This window comes from Balaenoptera ricei, chromosome 3 (genome assembly GCF_028023285.1).
Source record: "Balaenoptera ricei isolate mBalRic1 chromosome 3, mBalRic1.hap2, whole genome shotgun sequence".
NCBI lineage: Eukaryota > Metazoa > Chordata > Mammalia > Artiodactyla > Balaenopteridae > Balaenoptera > Balaenoptera ricei.
The window spans coordinates 167,593,825-167,613,125 of NC_082641.1; the positions used below are offsets into that span (position 1 = coordinate 167,593,825).

Here is a 19,301-nt window from a genome sequence, read left to right on the forward strand (position 1 = left end):
TTTGGGACTTCCCTGGCAGTCCAGTGATTAAGACTCTGAGCTCCCCATGCAAGGGGCATGGGTTTGATCCCTGGCTTGGAAACTAAGATCCCACATGCCATGCAGCATGGCCAAGAAAATATTGTAAAAAGTAAAAATTAAAAAAATAAAAGATCTTCATCACAGTATCACTTTAAATTTTTAAAATAATCATGTAATTATCTATCCCCAGAATCTTCCCTAGAATTTTTTTAATGCTCCTTTAACCTCTTTGCTTCTTAAAGTATAGATAAGAGGGTTGGGCATTGTGGTCACCACACTGTAGAAGAGGGAGACAAACATTCACTGGTCCTTGGCTCCACTCTTGGCTGACTGCAGATACATGAAGATGATGGTTCCATAGAAAATGGTGACAACCAGCAGATGAGAAAAGAAGTCTCAAATGCTTTCTTTCTTCCAGTAGCCAACTTGATCTTCAAAACTGCTTGGTAAATGTAGCCATAGGTCCAAAATAAAGGAGACAGGTACTATAAAAAGAGGATACCAGCCACACAGAGCTACACACAAACACACACACACACACACACACACACACACACACAAACACACACACTCACAAGTGGTGAAAGTGGTGTCCACACAAGCCAACTGGATAAACACAGGAACTTCACAGATGAAATGATCCACTTGGTGATGACTACAGAAGGGCAGCTGCATGGTGAGAGTGGACTATACCATGGTGGGATCTAGCTCGCTGAACCATGCCAAAGAGACCGGGATGTGACAAAGGTCAATGTGCATGATAAAGACATAATATAGAGGACAGCAAATAGCAGCATAGAAATTGTAGGCTATCACTGCCAGGAGGATACACACTATGAATCCCAGTGCATGGGATATGTAGAGTTGAATCACACATCTATGATAGGTGATAGACTTAACTGAATCTCTCAGATTAACTAGAATCTGAGGAATAATACCTATGGTGAAGTAGAGATCCAGGAAGGAGAAATTTAAAAGGAAGAAATATATAGGTATATGAAGCTTGGGATCCAGATGAGATAATAGGATGACAGTGATGGTCCCCAAAATGGTTAGTAAATACAAGATCAAGATAATCACAAATAGAACTTTCTGTAACTGGGGATAATTAGAAAACCCCAACAGAGTGAAAACTGTTAGGTTATTCTCATTAGTAATCCTCAGCATCCTCATGTGCAAATTATGTCCCAGAAAGCTGACTTATAGCTGAGAAAGATGACATATTATGTATGGTTAAATGATTGACAATGTCACCTTCCCCCAAAGTATTGTATTTTAAACACTTAGAAGCTATGTTTACATCTAGTGGTTTAGATCTGTTTTCCTACTTTGTAAATTTTAAGTAAATGCAATCCCTCTTTACCTCTTAGCTGTCCTCTCTGATGCTCTCTTAAGTAAAGAGCAGTAGATCTCTAATAAATACCATCATCTGCTTTGGGAAATAAAGTGGACCATCACTTTCTCATAATCCAACTAAAGTTAACACTTTCTGTTAGTGTATTCCTGGTTACAGAAAGGGAAAAACTCAGATAATTAGGGACACAAAACTTAGGTTTTATTTAGATTTTAAGGTTTTATTCAATTAAGGAAGAAAAAAAATTTGTCACCCATAAAGAACGAAAATAATTTTCAGGTTACATGATTTAAATACACTAAATGTGATTAGCATTCATTAAAAATTAACTCCTGAGAGCTTATGTGATGTGACAAAGCTGCCCAGCACACACAGTATGTATAGGGGATGCTCCTACAAAAGGCCATGCTTTTAAGACCAGGAGAGATACGTGTATAGCCTAATTTATAGGGAAAAAAGTGCAGAATGTCAAACAAAATGAGGAGATAGAGGAATTATGTTCCAAACAAAAGAACAAGATAAAACCCCAGGGAAAAAACCCTAAATGAAATGGACATAAGCAATTTATCTGATAAAGAGTTCAAAGTAATCATCATAAAGATGCTCACCAAACTCAGGATAAGAATAGAGGAACACACTGAGAACTTCAACAAAGAGTTAGAAAATATAAGAAAGAACCAATCAGAGTTATAGAATACAATAAAAGAAATGAAAAATAAATACCTAGAGGAAATCCATAGCAGAGTAGACAATACAGAAGAATGGATAAGTGATATGGAAGACAGACTAGTGGAAATCATCCAATCAGAACAGCAAAAAGAAAAAAAAGAATTTTAAAAATAGCTTATGAGACCTCTGAGATGATGTCAAGCATACTAACATCCACATTATAGGGGTCCAAAACAAAGAGAGAAAAGAGCAGAAAACTTATTTGAAGAAACAATGGCTGATTGTAAAGCAAATATATTCCAATAAAAATTAATTAAAAAAAAAAAAGAAACAGTGGCTGAAAACTTCCTTAACCTGGGAAAGAAAACAACCGTCCAGGTCCAGGAAGAAAGAAAATCTCAAACAAGATGAACCCAAAGAGATCCACACCAAGACATACCACAGTTAAAGTGGTAAAAGTTAAAGATAAAGAGAAAATTTTAAAGGCAGCAAGAGAAAAATAACTACTTACGTACAAGGGAACTCTCATAAGGCTATCAGCTATTTTTCAGCAGAAAGTTTGCAAGCCAGAAGCAAGTGGCAGGACATATTTAAAGTGCTGAAAGGAAAAAAAAAAAACTTACAACAAAGACTACTCTACTTGGCAAGGTTGTCACACAAAATTGAAGGCGAGATCAAGAGTTTTCCAGACAAGCAAAAACTAAAGGAGTTAATCACCACTAACCACCCTTACAACAAATATTAAAGGGTCTTCTTTAAACAGAAAACAAAAGGCCATAATTAGAAATAAGAAAATATATGAAAGGAAAAATCTCATTGGTAAAGGAAAATATATAGTAAAGGCAGTGGATCAGCCAATTATAAAGCTAGTATGAAGGTTAAAAACAAAAGTAGTAAAATCAACTATAACAACAAGAAGTACCTAAGGGATACACAAAATAAAAAGATATAAAATATGATGTTACAAACGTAAAACCTAGGGGGAGAGGAGCAAAACTGTAGGGTATTTAGAATGCATTCAAACTTAAGCAACTATCAGCTTAAAATAAACTGCTGTATATATAGGTCAATATATATGGACCTCATGCTAACCACAAACAAAAACCTACAACAAACACACACAGAAAAACAAGTAACAAAATGATAATAAGTCCATACATATCAATAATCACTTTAAATGTAAGTGAACTAAATGCTCCAATCAAAAGACATAGGGTGACTGAATGGATTAAAAAAAAAGACCCATCTATATGAAGCTACAGGGGACTTACTCAAGGCACACATAGACTGAAAGTGAAAGGATGGAAAAAGTTTTCCATGCAAGTGGAAATGAAAAAAGAGCTGGGGTAGCAATACTCATATCAGACAAAATGAACTTTAAAACAAAGACTATAGCAAATGACAAAGAATGACATTTATATAATGATAAAGAGGTCAATCTGAGAAAAAGATACAACATTCATAAATACTAATTCTCCCAACATAGGAGCACCTAAATATATAAAGCAAATATTAACAGACATAAAGGGAGAAATTGACAGTAATACAATAATAGTAGGGGACTTTAATACCCCACTTATATCAATGGATTGATCGTCCAGACAGAAAATCAACAAGGAAATATTGGCTTTAAGTGACACATTAACCAGATTGACTTAATAAATATATACAAAACATTTTATTCAAAAACTGCATGATAGATTACATGTTAGGTCACAAAACAAGTCTCAATAAATTTTAAGAGGATTCAAATCACATCAAGCATCTTTTCTGACCACAACACTATGAAACTAGAAATAATTATGAAAAGAAAACTGGAAAAAACATAAACGTGAAGACTAAACAACATTCTACTAAACAGCTAATGGATCAGCAAAGAAATCAAAGGGGAAATTTTAAAAATACCTTGAGGCAATGAAAATGGAAACACAACTTTCCAAAATCAATGGAATGTAGAGTATTTTTGCCCACTATAGGCTGTACAACCTAATGTTTGCTATAATGCAGTGAAATAGAGACTATAATACTATATATTTGCACAAAATTTCTCAGAATCAAGATGCAAAAGTCCTCATTTCCAGAAAGGAATGTCCTAGGCAAAGGTCATTTAGAGTGAAATTATGAGAAAGAAATCAGTGTGGTAGCATAAATAATAAAAGGAGTTTGATTAACTTTCATCTGGAAAATGAGTCTCTGAATTATGAAAATATGTTTTTATATATAGAAATGTAGGGGTCAGAAGGTTAAAAAAAAACCAATAGTGTATTATTGCATATTTAAAAAGTGAAATAATCAGCAATAAGAAATGTACAGTTATACTAACAACAATAAGTGTTTTTATTTATATGTCTTTGCAAGCTATAGAATATTCTATAGCTGCGCTTTTTCTTAGGAATCAGACTCCAATGTTAGACAGTTTAAAGTGGTTCATTTGTTCATCTACAGAATAATAGAATCAAGCTCTTTCTGCTTATCCTCTACCTCAAATGTGTGGCTTTTGTCCTCATGTTGTTTATGCAACTCTACATATGTCTACGACATTTTAAATGGATAGAGTATAGGGTGAAGTAAAAGAATTGCTTTATGACAGCCTGCCCATAGTTCATCCATTTTAGACACATCCTTGAAAAAAAGTAAGCCATAACTCCATCTAGAGAAACAGAAAGGCTGAGAGACTAAATGTGTTACTCACAAATGAAAAAAAAAGGGGATTGATTTAAATATTTCTTGAATATTTTCATGTTTGTCTTAATCTTGTAAAACATTTAATTAAAATAAGCCTCATATGCTGCATATATAATGTATTTTGGAGAAAAGACATTGACTAAAGGATTTATATTGTGTTACTATTGGGTAATTGTAAAGTTGGGACTAGACACACATATTCCACAGTGTATTACAGAATGTTGTATAAGAAATTAATCAAAAGGAAATGGGAGAAAAATGACCAAATAGGCTCCTATTAGAAGATGTTATGTCAGTTTCTTTTACCATAAAAAAGAGATGTTTATCACAGTAGTGCTTTTAAAATTTTTTTGACAATCATGTAAAATTTACTACCTGAATCTTCCCTAGAACTTTCCTTAGTGCCCCCTTAACCTCTTTGTTCCTCAGTGTATAGATAAGAGGATTGAGCATGGGGGTCACCACAGTGTAGAAGAGGGAGACAAACTTTCCCTGATCCTTGTATGTACTCTTGGCTGACTGCAGATACATGAACATGATGGTTCCATAGAAAATGATGACAACCGTCACATGGGAGGAACAGGTCCCAAACACTTTCTTTCTTCCAGTAGCTGATTTGATCTTCAAAACTGCTTGGGCAATGTAACCATAGGAGACCAGGATGAAGGAGACAGGCACTATAAGGAAGAGGATACTAGCCACAAAGAGCTCAGCCTCATTGAAAGTTGTGTCCACACAAGCCAACTTGATAAGTACAGGGACCTCACAGATAAAATGATCCACTTGGTGATGCCCACAGAACGGTAGCTGCAGGGTAAGAGTGGACTGTACCAGGGTGGTGGTCACTCCACTAAGCCACGCCAAAGATGTCAGGGTCATGCAGAAATGGGGATGCATTAAGAGAGTGTAGTGGAGGGGACGGCAGATGGCCACATAACGATCATAGGACATCAGAGCCAGGAGGACACACTCAGTAGATCCAAGGGCAAGAGAGACATAGAGCTGAACCACACAGCCACCATAGGTGATGGTTTTCATGGGATCCCACAAGTTTACTAGGAGCTGTGGAATAACACTGCTGGTAAAGCAGAGGTCCAGGAAGGAGAGATGAGAAAGGAAGAAATACATTGGTGTATGAAGCTTGGGTTCCAGACGAGATATCAGAATGATGGTGGTGTTCCCCAAAATGGTTAGTAAATACAAGATCAAGATGACCACAAATAGAACCTTCCGTAACTGAGGATAATCAGAAAACCCTAACAGGATAAAACCTGTTATGTTGCTCTCATTGGTACTCTTCACCATCCCCATGTACACAGTATATTCCAGAAAGCTGAGTCATAGCTGAGAAAGGTGACATATTACATAAGGTCAAATGAGTGACAATGTCATCTCCCCCAAAAGTATTCTATGTTAAATGCTTAGATCTAGTAACTTAGATCTATTTTCCTACTGTGTGCATTCTAAATAAATGCAGTGCATACTCTCTTAATGTCATAGTTGTCTTCTGATGCTCTGCAAGATAGAAAAGAGCAGATTAAAAAAAAAACCATCATCAAGCTATAGTAATTAAAACAGTATGGTACTGGCATAAAGATAGACATGTAGATCAATGGAGCAGAATAGAAAGCCTAGAGATAAATGCACTCATACAGCCAAATGATCTTCCATAAAGGCACCAAGAATACACAATGATGAAAAGGCAGTCTCTTCAATAAACAGTGTTGGGAAAACTGAATATCCACATGCAGAAGAATAAAATTGAACCGCTAGCTTACACCACACACATAAATCAACTAAGAATGGATTAAAGACTTAAATGTAGAGTCTGAAACTAAAACTCCTAGAAGAAACATGGAGGAAAAGCTTCATGGCATTGGTCTTGGCAATGATTTTATGGTTATAAGACCAAACCACAGACAACAAAAGCAAAACTCTAGGGAGTGGGAGAAAATATATAAAATCATATATCCAGTAAGGGGTTAATATCCAAGATATGTAAGGGATCCAAATAACTCAACAACAACAACAATAACAAATAAGACAACCCAATTAAAAAGTGGGCAAAGGAGTTGAATAGACATTTCTCCAAACAAGACATACAAATGTCCAATAGGCATATGAAAAAGTGTTCAACATCACTATCATCAGGGTAATGCAAACAAACCCACAATGAGATATCACCTCATACCTGTTAGGATGGCTGTTATCAAGAAACAAAAGACAACAAAAGTTGGAAAGGTTATGGAGCAATTAGAATCCTTGTACAACTTTAGTGGAAATGAAAAACAGAATCAATGCTCCTCAAAATATTAAAAATAGAACTATCATGTGATCCAACAATCCCACATCTGGGTATACATCCAAAAGAATTGAAATCAGGATCTTGAAGTGAAATCTTCATTCCTGTGTTCATTGCAGCATTATTCACAATAGCCAAACTTAGTGTTCATCTCTGAATGAATAAATAAAGAAGACATGGTATATTATTTAACCATGGAATATTATTAGAATATTGATGAAATTGTTATTCAGCCTTAAAAAGGAAACAAGTCTTGCAATGTGCAACAACATGGATGTACCTTGAGGACATTATACTAAGTAAAATAGGTCAGACACAAAAGGACAAACACTTCTCTTATATGAAGTACGTAAGATAGTCAGACTTATAGAAACATAAAATAAAATGGTGATGGCCAGAGGAAGGGAGGAGGGGGAAACAGGGAGTTGTTCAATGGTTATAAAATTGCAGTTATGCAATTTAAGTTCTAGAGAGCTTCTGTCCAACATATTGCTTACATTTGAAAGTATTATTGTGTACTTAACATTCATTAAAAGGGTAAATTTTGTTAAGTGTTCTTACCACACACACAGAAAGCAAAAGAAGACAAGGAGACTTTTGGAGGTGATGAATAAATTTATTACCTAGATTGTGGTGATTGTATCATGGGTGCATGCATATGTCCAGACTCATGAAATTGTATACATTAAATGAATTGTGCATTTATATATCAGTTCTACCTCAATAAAGCTATAAAAAATAAGCACCATCATCTGTTGTAGGAAATAAATTTTACCATCATTTCCATTCCACCAAATTTACCCCTTTATATTAATATCTTTCTAGTCACAGGAAGGGGGAAACTCAGTTAATTTCAAATGGAGAAAAAAACCCTGAGGTTTATTTAAGCAATTTTCAATAAAGGGAGAATATGAACATTTTTCATCACCCCAAAAGAGTGGAAATTAGTTGTAAGTTTATATTTTTTTCAATATACCAGATGAGATTGGTATTAATTAAAAATTACTCCTCAGAGCTTCTATGACCCAGTCAAAGGCACATACATATTAAGTAAGTGTTTAAGACAACACTTGACTCTATTTCTTACGACCAACCAGTTAATTCTATACTCTTACCTATCTTTCTTCTTCTTTCCCTTAGTGTTTGTGTGCTTTTTTTTTTTTAATTGCTTGTTCCTTTTTTTCAGAGACCCAGGATCCTTAAGACTCCATCTTTAGGAAATGAAATGCTATTCATATGATTTTAGATTTCTTTTTCCTGTAATCATTTGCATTTTCGCCATCTCCTCAAAGTGTGGGTGCAAAATGTGATTCCTGTTTTGAAAGCAAGTCGTTAAGGGGATGTTTTATTTCTAATGGGGGATTGTATCTGACTTATGAAACAATAGTACTCAGGATGCTAGTAATTATGGGTTCATTATTTTTTAAAAAAGCTAGTTATTCCTTTATCCCACAATTACCATAGAAACCTCCCTCAATAAAAATAGTATTTTACTACTATACACTCCAAAAATCTTTCTTCTTAATTATCTGGGAACCTTGCTAATGGATTAATATATTTTTGCATTTGACTAAGTTGTACATGTGTCTATCCACAACAGCTTGTGAGATTCATGAGGCCAAGAATCATATAAGATATGATTTTGCAGCCTCTAGCCCTTAGGGTGGTCAACACAAAGTAGCTTCTCAAAAATTATTCAGCAGTTCACTCATATTATATCCATCATATTATATCTCTTTCTTTTTCCCTAGAGAAACTAACATATCTCTAGTCAACTAGTAGATGGTAGATATCACTACCAAATAAATGAATGATCAGAACTTACCAACCTTCCCCCAAATTAGAGATGTCTCAAACATATATGGCTCTGCCATCTATTTGAATGTGGCTTTATCAAAAGCATGAATGTGAGAAGGGAGACTTGTAATGTGGTAACTAGGCCATCCACACATGGCCCTCTTCTTGATTTTTATGAATGCCACCCCAGTCTTGTAATTACAAAATGGACACACTCTGCAATATCCTCATTATTGTTTTGTCTTTTTTTCCCCCTTTCTTTCCCAGTAGGAAGCATCATATATTTTATGAGTATTACTAAAGCAAATATTTCCTTTTCAAATATACTTTTAGTAAATACTATGCAGTAGTAACTATTATTAGTTCTTTCTTTGTCACTGCAGGTCAGTGTCCTGCAAAATGTCTACCTACCCCTTCACTGGCAATCTCCCAAATCACAGCCTTTTTATTTGCGTAGTAAACAAGTACTACTTCAGTTCACCATTGTTTTCATTCTGAATCTTTAAAAACTTCACAATAAACATGCATAAGTGGACTTACAGAGAACAGCAGCTCTGTCCAGTCACCTCCCAAAGGTGCATTGCTGAGTTCACAGAAAGTAATTAATTCCACTTATAGATATCACTGAGCTTGGACTCATTTAATAACAACATTTTTCTGAACAAGCAAAATATATTGCTCATTAAGAACACCATACAGTACTAAGCAAAAAAGGTTTGAAATAAGTTCTATAAAACATTTTTAAGACGTAAATACCGACAGTGAATGCAGTATTTCCACTTCTCTGTTTAAAACTAATAGCTTGAACACAAATAGCAGAAAACAGAAAGTGAATACTATTCTAAACAGGAGCAGTTCTAAAACTACGAATGCCTATAAGCCTATATTGCATATTCTGCATATCATGTGCCTGATACGTTGAAATTTAACAAAATCACATGAACAGAGTATGAAATCCTCTTCTCTAAGCACCATTCTATACATGCCTCATCTTGGACGAACAAAGTATAAAGTGTAGCAGGCTATAAAAACTAAAATATCATGTTCGAGATGTAGTCTATATAGGAGATGACTCCATAGCTGGAAAGATTAACTATTTTCATAAGTAAGTGACAGGGCTAAAGGTCAAGTTGAGCTGGGCATGTTCCAAAGCTGAGATTTCATTAAGGGAAGAAATGATTAAAAAGACTTTATCTGAGTAAACATTCCAGATGCCCTCTGTACTTTCCCACCAAATGATTGAAGGACAGAACACAAATTTTAAATTACCAACATTTAATCCTGCATCTTACATTCTAAAAATACAACTAAAACAGCACAGAGGGGGAAAAAAAGACAGAAGAAACAAGACAAAATGATCCTTTTATATTTGGGAAAAGACAAGCCTAGATCACTGTCTACATCAAAAGATGATGAATATGTAAAAAACATAAAGCACTGAACCTAGGGTTTACACTTTTCAAAATCTATAATGCAAAAAAAAAAAAAAAAAACCTCAAAGACAAAGAAAAACAACAAAAGAAAGGTCTCTAAGAAACAAAAGTTAGATGAAGAACATATACTTGAAGGAGAATTTCTCCAAGAAACAATGTAAATATTTGGGAAGTAAAAAGTATTCCTCCACACTCTCTAAGAATTTAAGACAACCTATAGCTACTAAATCAAATGATTCAAATCAACAGTAGTTTTTAAAAGAGGGACTGTCTGAACCATGTGAAAAATGTTGAGAAAATTTATAATGGTTACTTCCTAAGTTATATTATATTTAGGAAGTGAAAAAAAGTTGAATGAAGAATATGTTTGAGTAATTTGCATAGAATGCAATGGGAAGGAAAAAATAGAATTATTAAGAAAGATAGAAAGATGACATGAAAAAGTCGAAAACATAATATTCTAAACTTCTCACAGTAAATTTTCTTGACATCAAAAGCTCACAGTTTAGGGACTTTCCTGGTGGTCCAGTGGTAAAGAATCTGCCTTCCAATGCAGGGGATGCAGGTTCAATCCCTGGTCAGGGAATTAAGATGCCACATGCCATGGGGCAACTAAGCCTGCATTCCACAACTACAGAGCCCATGTGCCCTGGAGCCCATGCGTCACCACTAGAGAGAGAAAACCTGCATGCCACAACTAGAGAGAAGCCTAAGAGCCGCAATGAAGAGCCCACGGACTGATCCCTCATACTGCAACTAAGACCAGACACAGCCAAAAAAATAAATTAAATAAAGAAATAAAATATTTTTTTTAAAAAAAGCTCACAGTTTAACATTATGAAAGCAAATATTCAAGCTAAAGTAATAATTCTTACAGTAGCTTTATGATAATATGTAATGTAATCAACAATGAAGACATATCACTATTAGATTTTCAGGCTCCAAACATAAAATAAACACAAACCAAACGTACTGGTGATATAAAGTGTATGTCATTGACAAGATATTAAGCTTTAATGAGAACTTTGATTATGTATAGAACAAAAATTTTACTTTTTGTATTCTCTAATTCATTACTGTAAAGCTGAAATTAATAAGTAGGAAGTTAGGTCAAACAAGATGCCAAAATTCCAATTGAAGATTATTAAATGTATCATTTTTTTAGGGATTTCTCTGGTGGTGCAGTGGTTAAGAATCCACCAGCCACTGCAGGGGACATGGGTTCGATCCCTGGTATGGAAAGATCCCACATGCTGCAGAGCAACTAAGCCCGTGTGCCACAACTACTGAAGCCCGCACTCCTAGAGCCCATGAGCCACAACTACCGAGCCTGCGTGCTGCAGCTACTGAGCCCATGTGCCTAGAGCCCATGCTTCATAACAAGAGAAGCCACTGCAATGAGAAGCCCACGCACCGCAATGAAGAGTAGCCTCTGCTCACTGCAATGAAGACCCAACACAGCCAAAAAAATAAATGAAAAAAAAGTATCAGTTTTTAAAACCCTAAATATAAAAATATAAGAATATTCACAGTTTAACACCCTTTATAAACAAGATAAAAATAAGAAAAAAAATAGGTAAATAAGTTATTAAAATACCAGAAAATAAAACTTTATAAAAACTAAAATAACATTTTAAATAAACAAAATTAATCCTGAATATTAATGAGACATCCCTTAAAAAGCATAGAAAAGAATCTAACAGGATAGCAAAGATAGTAATACAAAATTAACAAATAGGATAATTTTTGGAAATATTTCAGAAACATCTTAATAGAGTTTACTTCATAAAGAAGTTTTCATACAAAACAGCAAATTGAGGTTATATTGTAAAACTTTGTACTCTTTATTACAAAACTGTAAATCATCTGTTGTGCAAAATACCATCATTAAAGTTTTTAATTAAAGTAGAAGTATATTTGTAAACAAAGACACATTTCCTTAAATATACAGTGATATTGTGGAAAGAATCAGGTTGTCTAATTGGGACTGAACGAATCATGCTAATAATTGTTACTTCCACCAGTATCTAAGGAGTATCTTCCAAGTTTCAACCTGACTTCCCTTCCAGCTCCCCACAAATGCTGACTGTGCCCCCTGCAATTATGTTTCTTATTTCTGTGCTCTTCCTTGGGCTCCCTTGGGCTCCCCACACACTATGGTATGGGCCTTAAATCACTGTATGAAGCTAAATTTTGGGTTTGGTAGCTGAAAAGACCTCCTAACATGGGCACTTTTGGTCACTTTGTTTTGAACCAATCTTCCACGACATGGGGCATCCCACGAGAGAGATAGCGTTCTCTAAATCCTTGAAGATAATGCTCTCTGTGTCCCAACAGCCACCTACCACATTTAAAGACCACTGATTACCTGTGCTACTCTCAGAAAATGAGATACTCATAATCAATGATGTCTTGAATTGTCACCCAATCAATGTTGTCACCTGCAGCCTAACCATCTACCTACACAACCATCTACAGGGTGTTTTCATATCACACTGATTATTCATGCCACCCTCAGGAAACGAGATATTCATAATTCATGTTGTCTTGGGTATACCTCTAGGGTATCTACTTTAAAGTATAGAAAACTTCTGGATTTTTCATATCACACAGTGTCCGTCCTGACTGTAACATAAGCATTGATAAAGCCCCTCCCCCTGCTTGTGCTGGACATACCCACAGCACCTCACACCCACCTGGAGCTCATCCCTCCCTCAAGGACCTCTTCAGTCCTTGCCTGTTCCTGAGACTCCAGCTCTAGTGTACATCCCCAATTTGTTCCTCTTTGTTCACACACCAGAAACACCACCTGTGTCAACAAATGTTGTAAACTCTCATATTGTGCTTCTTCTCTAACCCTGAAATTTTTTCTCTTTGAAAATAGTCTGGCATCAATTATTTCACTGTGTAATTATAGAGTGTGAGTTCAAATTCTGTCATAGTGTTGAGCCCATGAATTATTATTCTCCTTAAAATACTTTCCAGTATACAAATGTTGCTGTGAATCATTCAACCTTCTACTCAGTTTTGGTAAACTCTTTTTTTATTTCTAAAATCCAGCAACAAAACACAAAAATAAGTTTATTTTTAAATATACTAAACACAACTTTCTCATCCAAATAAAATAGAAATAACTCTAGACTAAAGGCCACAAATATTGTCTGCTAACTAAACCTTTTTTTTTTTTTTTTAAATTGAGTTCAAATGTCCTTTCAATAGAAAGAGGAGATTATGGGATGTACAGCATCCTAATACGAAAAACAAGCATTTTAATTGTCTATGGGGTCAATCATAGCTCCAGAGCAGATTAAGAGACTGAGATTGTTATTAAATAAAGGGGCAGCAGAGTGATAAGTGGGGAAGTGAGGCACATGCTAATCTTTTAGAAGTGAATTTCTGAAAATTTATTTGTAGTTGCAAGTAAGATCAATTGGTTGAGCAGATAATGTATATCTCGACTTAATTCCCTTTTAAGTCAATGAGATTTTCTCTAGACTTTGGCAAGACGCTTCATAAATGTGTATCAAATGCACAAATATTTGGGTCGGAGGATTTTTTTTTCATTTTGAAGAATATAGAAAGGTCACGACTGATCAATTTAAACCCATTCTTTGCTGCCTTTGAACAGAGGTGATATTGAGCATCAAAAAGAAAGAGAAAGAAGGAAGGGAGGAAGGAAGGAAGGAAGGGGGAAGGAAAGAAGGCAGGAGGAATTCAAGGCAATTTTATGAGGAAAAAAAGTTTCTGAAATAGTCAAAGACAACATGAAAAGACTATTTGAAATTCACAGACTTCACAATTCTGAGTTTCTTTAATTTCATAGTTTGCTCTACATGCAGTAAAACATACAACCAGACTATGATGACTGCAGCTGATGCCACCTGTCAATGTACCTGTTTCAGGCCAAGAACATGCATTCTGGCTTCAGGAGTTACTTCCTTGTCCACAGCATCTCCAGGTGCCTGTGTCTTGAGAGGAAATATAAAGGTGTTCCCAGTTAAGGTCCCAGAGCCAGGGGAGCTGTTCAAGAAAGAGCAAGCTAGGAACCAAATGTGACGTTCTGAGAAAAGGAATTGTTCAGGTTGTTGTAAAGCCCTGTCAGTGACTACCACCTAAACTAATGTCAGTACGCCCAGAAAGATGATACCTATTCTTTCTCCCCTACCTGGAAGAGTATGCAAGAATATTGAAACTATCTTTGGAGTTTGCTGCACAAATGAAGTTTGACCCTCAGTTATGAGTAAGAAGTATCACAATGGCTAGAAAGCTACTTCTCTGGGGGCTGAATCTCTCTGCAACAGCTCAAAAAGATGTTGCTCCTGGCTCATGCAGTCTGTGGTACAACATGGAAATGCCCATTCCAAATGATGAAAAAGTAAATGGTTTCTAAACTAGGTGCTGGGGCTTGCATGGAAATGTGTCAGAAGAAAGTGAGCTATCCCCAGTGATGCCAATTTCAAAAAAAAAAAAAAAAAAAAGAACTTGAAAGGGAGAAACCCCAGTGACTTATTTTCTCCGTAAGGAGATGGTTTATGCTAGGAAACAAACAAAAAAAGGCTTTGTTAACGTGGCCTCAGCATGTCCCCAGAAGGGTAATAGAATTACCATATTTCCTCTATGGAAAATGTGTTGCTCATTAAAATGTCCATAACAGAAGATCCTGGATCTTGAAAGATCATGAAAAAATGAAAAGATGCCCTATGGTCATAATTTATTTCTACCACTTAAAGGTTTATGAAGTAAGATACCAGGAACTTACCTTGGCACTTTCCAAAACATTTGCCAGTTCAATTCATCCTGATTATCCTTTTATAATGATTGCATGAGGCAACAGAAAAATACTATGTTTGGTAATTACAGAGAATTCAGAGAAATTACAGTAATTCAGGAAAATAACCTCATGAGTAGATCTCCTAAGTAATTGGCCCACAATATCAAGGTGGCTATAGACCGAGTTCCAATTGAACAGCAAATGTCAGGCATTATTGCGCTGCTCTGTTCTCACTATTGTAAAATGCCACTTTGCATTTTTGAGCAGACAAATTAATAATCCTATTCTTATTTCTCTTTTCTACTCTTATACTACTTCAGTTGTTCTATAGAAAACTAATTGCTGCTTTATTGTTATTCAAAATAGAAGAGTCCCCATTTTTCCTTGATTATCTAAATCTGATCATGCTTACCAACAATCTCCAACCTCTATACCCTGCCTATTAAGTTGTTTTGTGCTGGTCTCAGACTATCAATAATCAATGCTGTGGCTGGACCAGCCATTGTGATTCTCATTATACTTACAAAACACCCTTCAGCAATAACCATCAGGAGACTTTGAAGAATAAAGTTTTATTACTTACAAGATTTAAAAATTACACATCACACCTGGGGCTACACGGGGGTGGGGGGGCAGGGGAAGAGCAGCAGGCTTGGGGTTCTGATTTTATTGGGATCATGGGTGGCGACCTAGGGTTTCTTGGGTTCATTCATTGTTGGTGAACTTAAAATATAAGAGCAGGAATTTAAAGTGCCAAAAGCCAGAGAAAGACAAATATCACATGATATTGCTTGTATGTGAAATCTGAAAAAAAAAAAGATGCAAGTGAAGTTATTTACAAAACAGAAATAGACCCACAGACATAGAAAGCAAATTTATGGTTACCAAAAAGGAAGGCAGGGGAGGGATAAATTAAGAGGATGGGATTAACATATACACACTCCTATATATAAAATAGATAACCAAAAAGGACTACTATATAGCACAAGGAACTATACATACTCAATATTTTATAATACCTTATAAGGGAAAAGAATCTGAAAAAGAATATATATATATATATATTTATATACACACACACATACATATATATATACATACATATATATTATATGTATAACTGAATCACTGTGCTGTACACCTGAAACTAACATGACATTGTAAATCAACTATACTTGAAAGAAAGAAAGAAAGAAAGAAAGAAAGAAAGAAAGAAAAAGAAAGGGCCAAAATAGAAAAAAAAAAAACACAAAAAACCAGCAGCCCCAAATCTCAGTTATTAAAATGAACCAAGAGCTCTAAAACAAAGAGGCCTCAGTGGATGGAGGTTGCCTGTCTCTTTACCAAGTCAAGTGGCTGACAATGTGTTCATTGGAGATAGCCATCTTTGAAGTGGATTCGCCATTGAAATGGGTGCCTCAACAGTCAAACCTTAAGTCAGGCATTCATATTACAAAAAACAAAAACAAAAACAAAAACTGTCAGGGCTTATGCTGCGGAAGCTTACTTTCCTTTCCATTTTTCTAAATCACTAAGCCCCAGTTTACTTGGAGTCCAGAGATGTTTGTGCCCTCCTCAGCATAAGGGAGAACATTCTATTTCCAACCATATCCTGCTATATTTGTGTGCATATCACATAAGTCTTCTAATGATTTTAAAGAAAATGTACTCTCTGTCACCAAAAACATACCACTTGAAGACTATTTGGTTAGTATAAACTGTCTGCCCCTTTAAAACTCACCCATACATTCTTTCCTTTCTTATACACATATTAACATATTTATAAGTTAGCAAATAACAGTATAAACTCATCCCTCCTTCTTCAAGGTGCGGTGCTACTGCCTAGATAATGTTGTTTTGCAACCATATCAATTTAATATAAAAAATAAAAAAAATAAAAATACATAGCCATTAATATTATCACTTCATTGAGATAGATTTGATTTTACAAACAATTTGCTGAAAGTGAGGGTTTTTTCCTACTAACATTGACTTCTATTGTTTGATAATAGATACCATCACATAGTGAAAATCTACCAATTGATTGAGTTGGACAATTAACATAAACTCTCTAAAAGTGTGGGTGCTGTTTTGTTCATATCTGTGTCCTCAATGCCTCAACAACTGTTAATAAACAAATATATTTCATAAAGGAGATAAGACAAACATAAGTGCCATGATGCATTAAAAATTGCACGTACCTAGTAATATATGAAAAGGAAAAGGTGAGTAATTCATTAAATAAATATCTTCTGTCTAGTAAGGAGACCATCTTAGAAGTGCACAGGTGGTAGAAAATTAAAATGGAAAGAAGTGGATAGACCAGAGAGATAACTAAAAGGTAAAATCCACAGGATTGTGTATAAGTTCCACACAGCAGGTGAAATAGGAGACAGGAGTTGGGATGATGTATGTTCCGTTTTGTGATATTGGGAATAGTAAGAAAGAACCAAAAAACAGAGAGCTTTTGATTTAGTTTTGATGTGCTAATTTTGAGGTTGGTTTAATACACCTAGCTGTAGAAGTGAGATACATAGTTGAACATGAGAATATGGACAGTAAATACCTGTGTTGAAACACAAATCTGGGAGTCAACTTTGTACAGATTTTACTTTAAACTGTGATGAAGTCATAACATAGTTGCCATTCTCAAAAACCTAAGGAGAGAGGTACAAAAAAAGTCAGAAAATTGTCAAACAGGATGGAAAGTGCAGCAATAGAGGTGAGCTCAGTGTATAATGGGAACACAACCCGAGGGGTTCAGGAATCCATGGTTAGTTGAGAGAACAATGCCATGGAGTTTTAGGATTTGCTCTTTTTGATATGAGTAAGTGGTCAAAATATTTCAATCTATGCAAAAGAAAAATTATAATACCCATAGCATATAGTTATGGCTATTAAATAAATTAAATTTATGAATAAACTTTATAAACAATAAAACACCTAGAATAATCTAATTTTAATTTGGGTTGATCAATATTATTCATCCCAGTTTATAGCTGATGTAAAGGTTATGCAAATTGTTCAGGTCACACAGCTATTATATGGTGAAATGGGCATTCAAACTCAGGTACGTCCAGCTTGAAAATTCAAACTCTATTTAAAAATTTTCTACCGACACTCACTTATAGGGTTATGAACATAACCAAATTATTTGTTGCAGCATAATCCATTAAATTACTCAGTCTTAATAATGCTCTTCTAAATACCTTTTGATAATCACTAAATCATAAAGTTTTCCCCAGCATTTTTTTCAGTGTTATTTTCACTTCCTTATTTCTCAGGGTATAGATAAGGGGGTTAAGCATGGGGGTCACCTCAGTGTAGAAGAGAGAACACAACTTTCCCGGGTCCTTGGATCTACTCTTGGCCGGCTGCAGATACATGAAGATAATGGTTCCATAGAAGATGATGACAACCATCAGGTGGGAGGAACAGGTCCCAAATGCTTTACGTCGTCCAGTGGCTGACTTTATCTTCAAAACTGCTTGGGTAATGTGCCCATAGGACATCAGGATGAGTGACAAAGACACCACCAAGAATAAGACACTAACCACAAAGAGTTCTGCCTGGATGAAAGCGGTGTCCACACAAGCCAACTTGATGAGCACAGGAACCTCCCAAAAGAAATGATCCACTTGGCGATGCCCACAAAAGGGGAGCTGTAGGGTGAGGGTGGACTGTATGAGGGTGGTCACCACCCCACTGAGCCACGCCATAGATGCCAGGATATGACAGAGCCGAGGGTGCACGACAAAGGCATAATGTAGAGGACTGTAGACTGCGACATAGCAATCATAGGACATTACAGCCAGGAGGACACACTCCCTGGATCCCAGGGCAAGGGAGACATAGAGATAACCACACAGCCCCCATATGTGATAGACTTATCTGAACTCCCCAGGTTGACTAGAAGCTGAGGAATAATACGGCTGGTGAAGCAGAGGTCAAGGAAAGAGTGATGGGAGAGGAAAATGTACATGGGATTGTGGAGTTTGGAGTCCAAGAGGGATACTAGGATGATGGTAACATTGCCGAGGAGCATCATGAGATAATGGAACAAGATTACCCCAAAGAGCACCAGCCCTAACTGGGGTCGATCAGAAAAACCTACCAGAATGAACCCAAGGAGGGTGCTGTCATTGGTCCACTGCATTACTCTTGCTTTGATTATTCACTCCAGAGTGATGAAGTCACATTAAACAGATACTGCAGGAATTTTATGTCATTTTCCTGGCAATTAAGATCTAGATATTGAGAAATAAGATT

The 19,301-nt window shown here is 35.7% G+C and overlaps 2 protein-coding genes and 1 pseudogene across 2 annotated transcripts; all 3 read right to left on the bottom strand.

Moving 5' to 3' along the window:
* Positions 1 to 219: 219 nt before the first annotated feature.
* Positions 220 to 1,194, bottom strand: LOC132363453 (olfactory receptor 2G2-like; annotated as a pseudogene).
* Positions 1,195 to 5,086: 3,892 nt separating this feature from the next.
* LOC132363454 (olfactory receptor 2G2-like) lies at positions 5,087 to 6,040 on the bottom strand. The gene has a single exon (XM_059919146.1). It carries the CDS (start codon positions 6,038 to 6,040, stop codon positions 5,087 to 5,089), a length of 954 nt encoding a protein of 317 aa, XP_059775129.1.
* A 12,219-nt stretch (positions 6,041 to 18,259) lies between these two features.
* On the bottom strand, positions 18,260 to 19,188 carry LOC132363975 (olfactory receptor 2G2-like). Its single transcript, XM_059919709.1, is given in 2 exon segments — positions 18,260 to 18,891; positions 18,894 to 19,188. Coding segments are annotated over 2 exon segments (927 nt in total).
* Between the last annotated feature and the right edge of the window lie 113 nt (positions 19,189 to 19,301).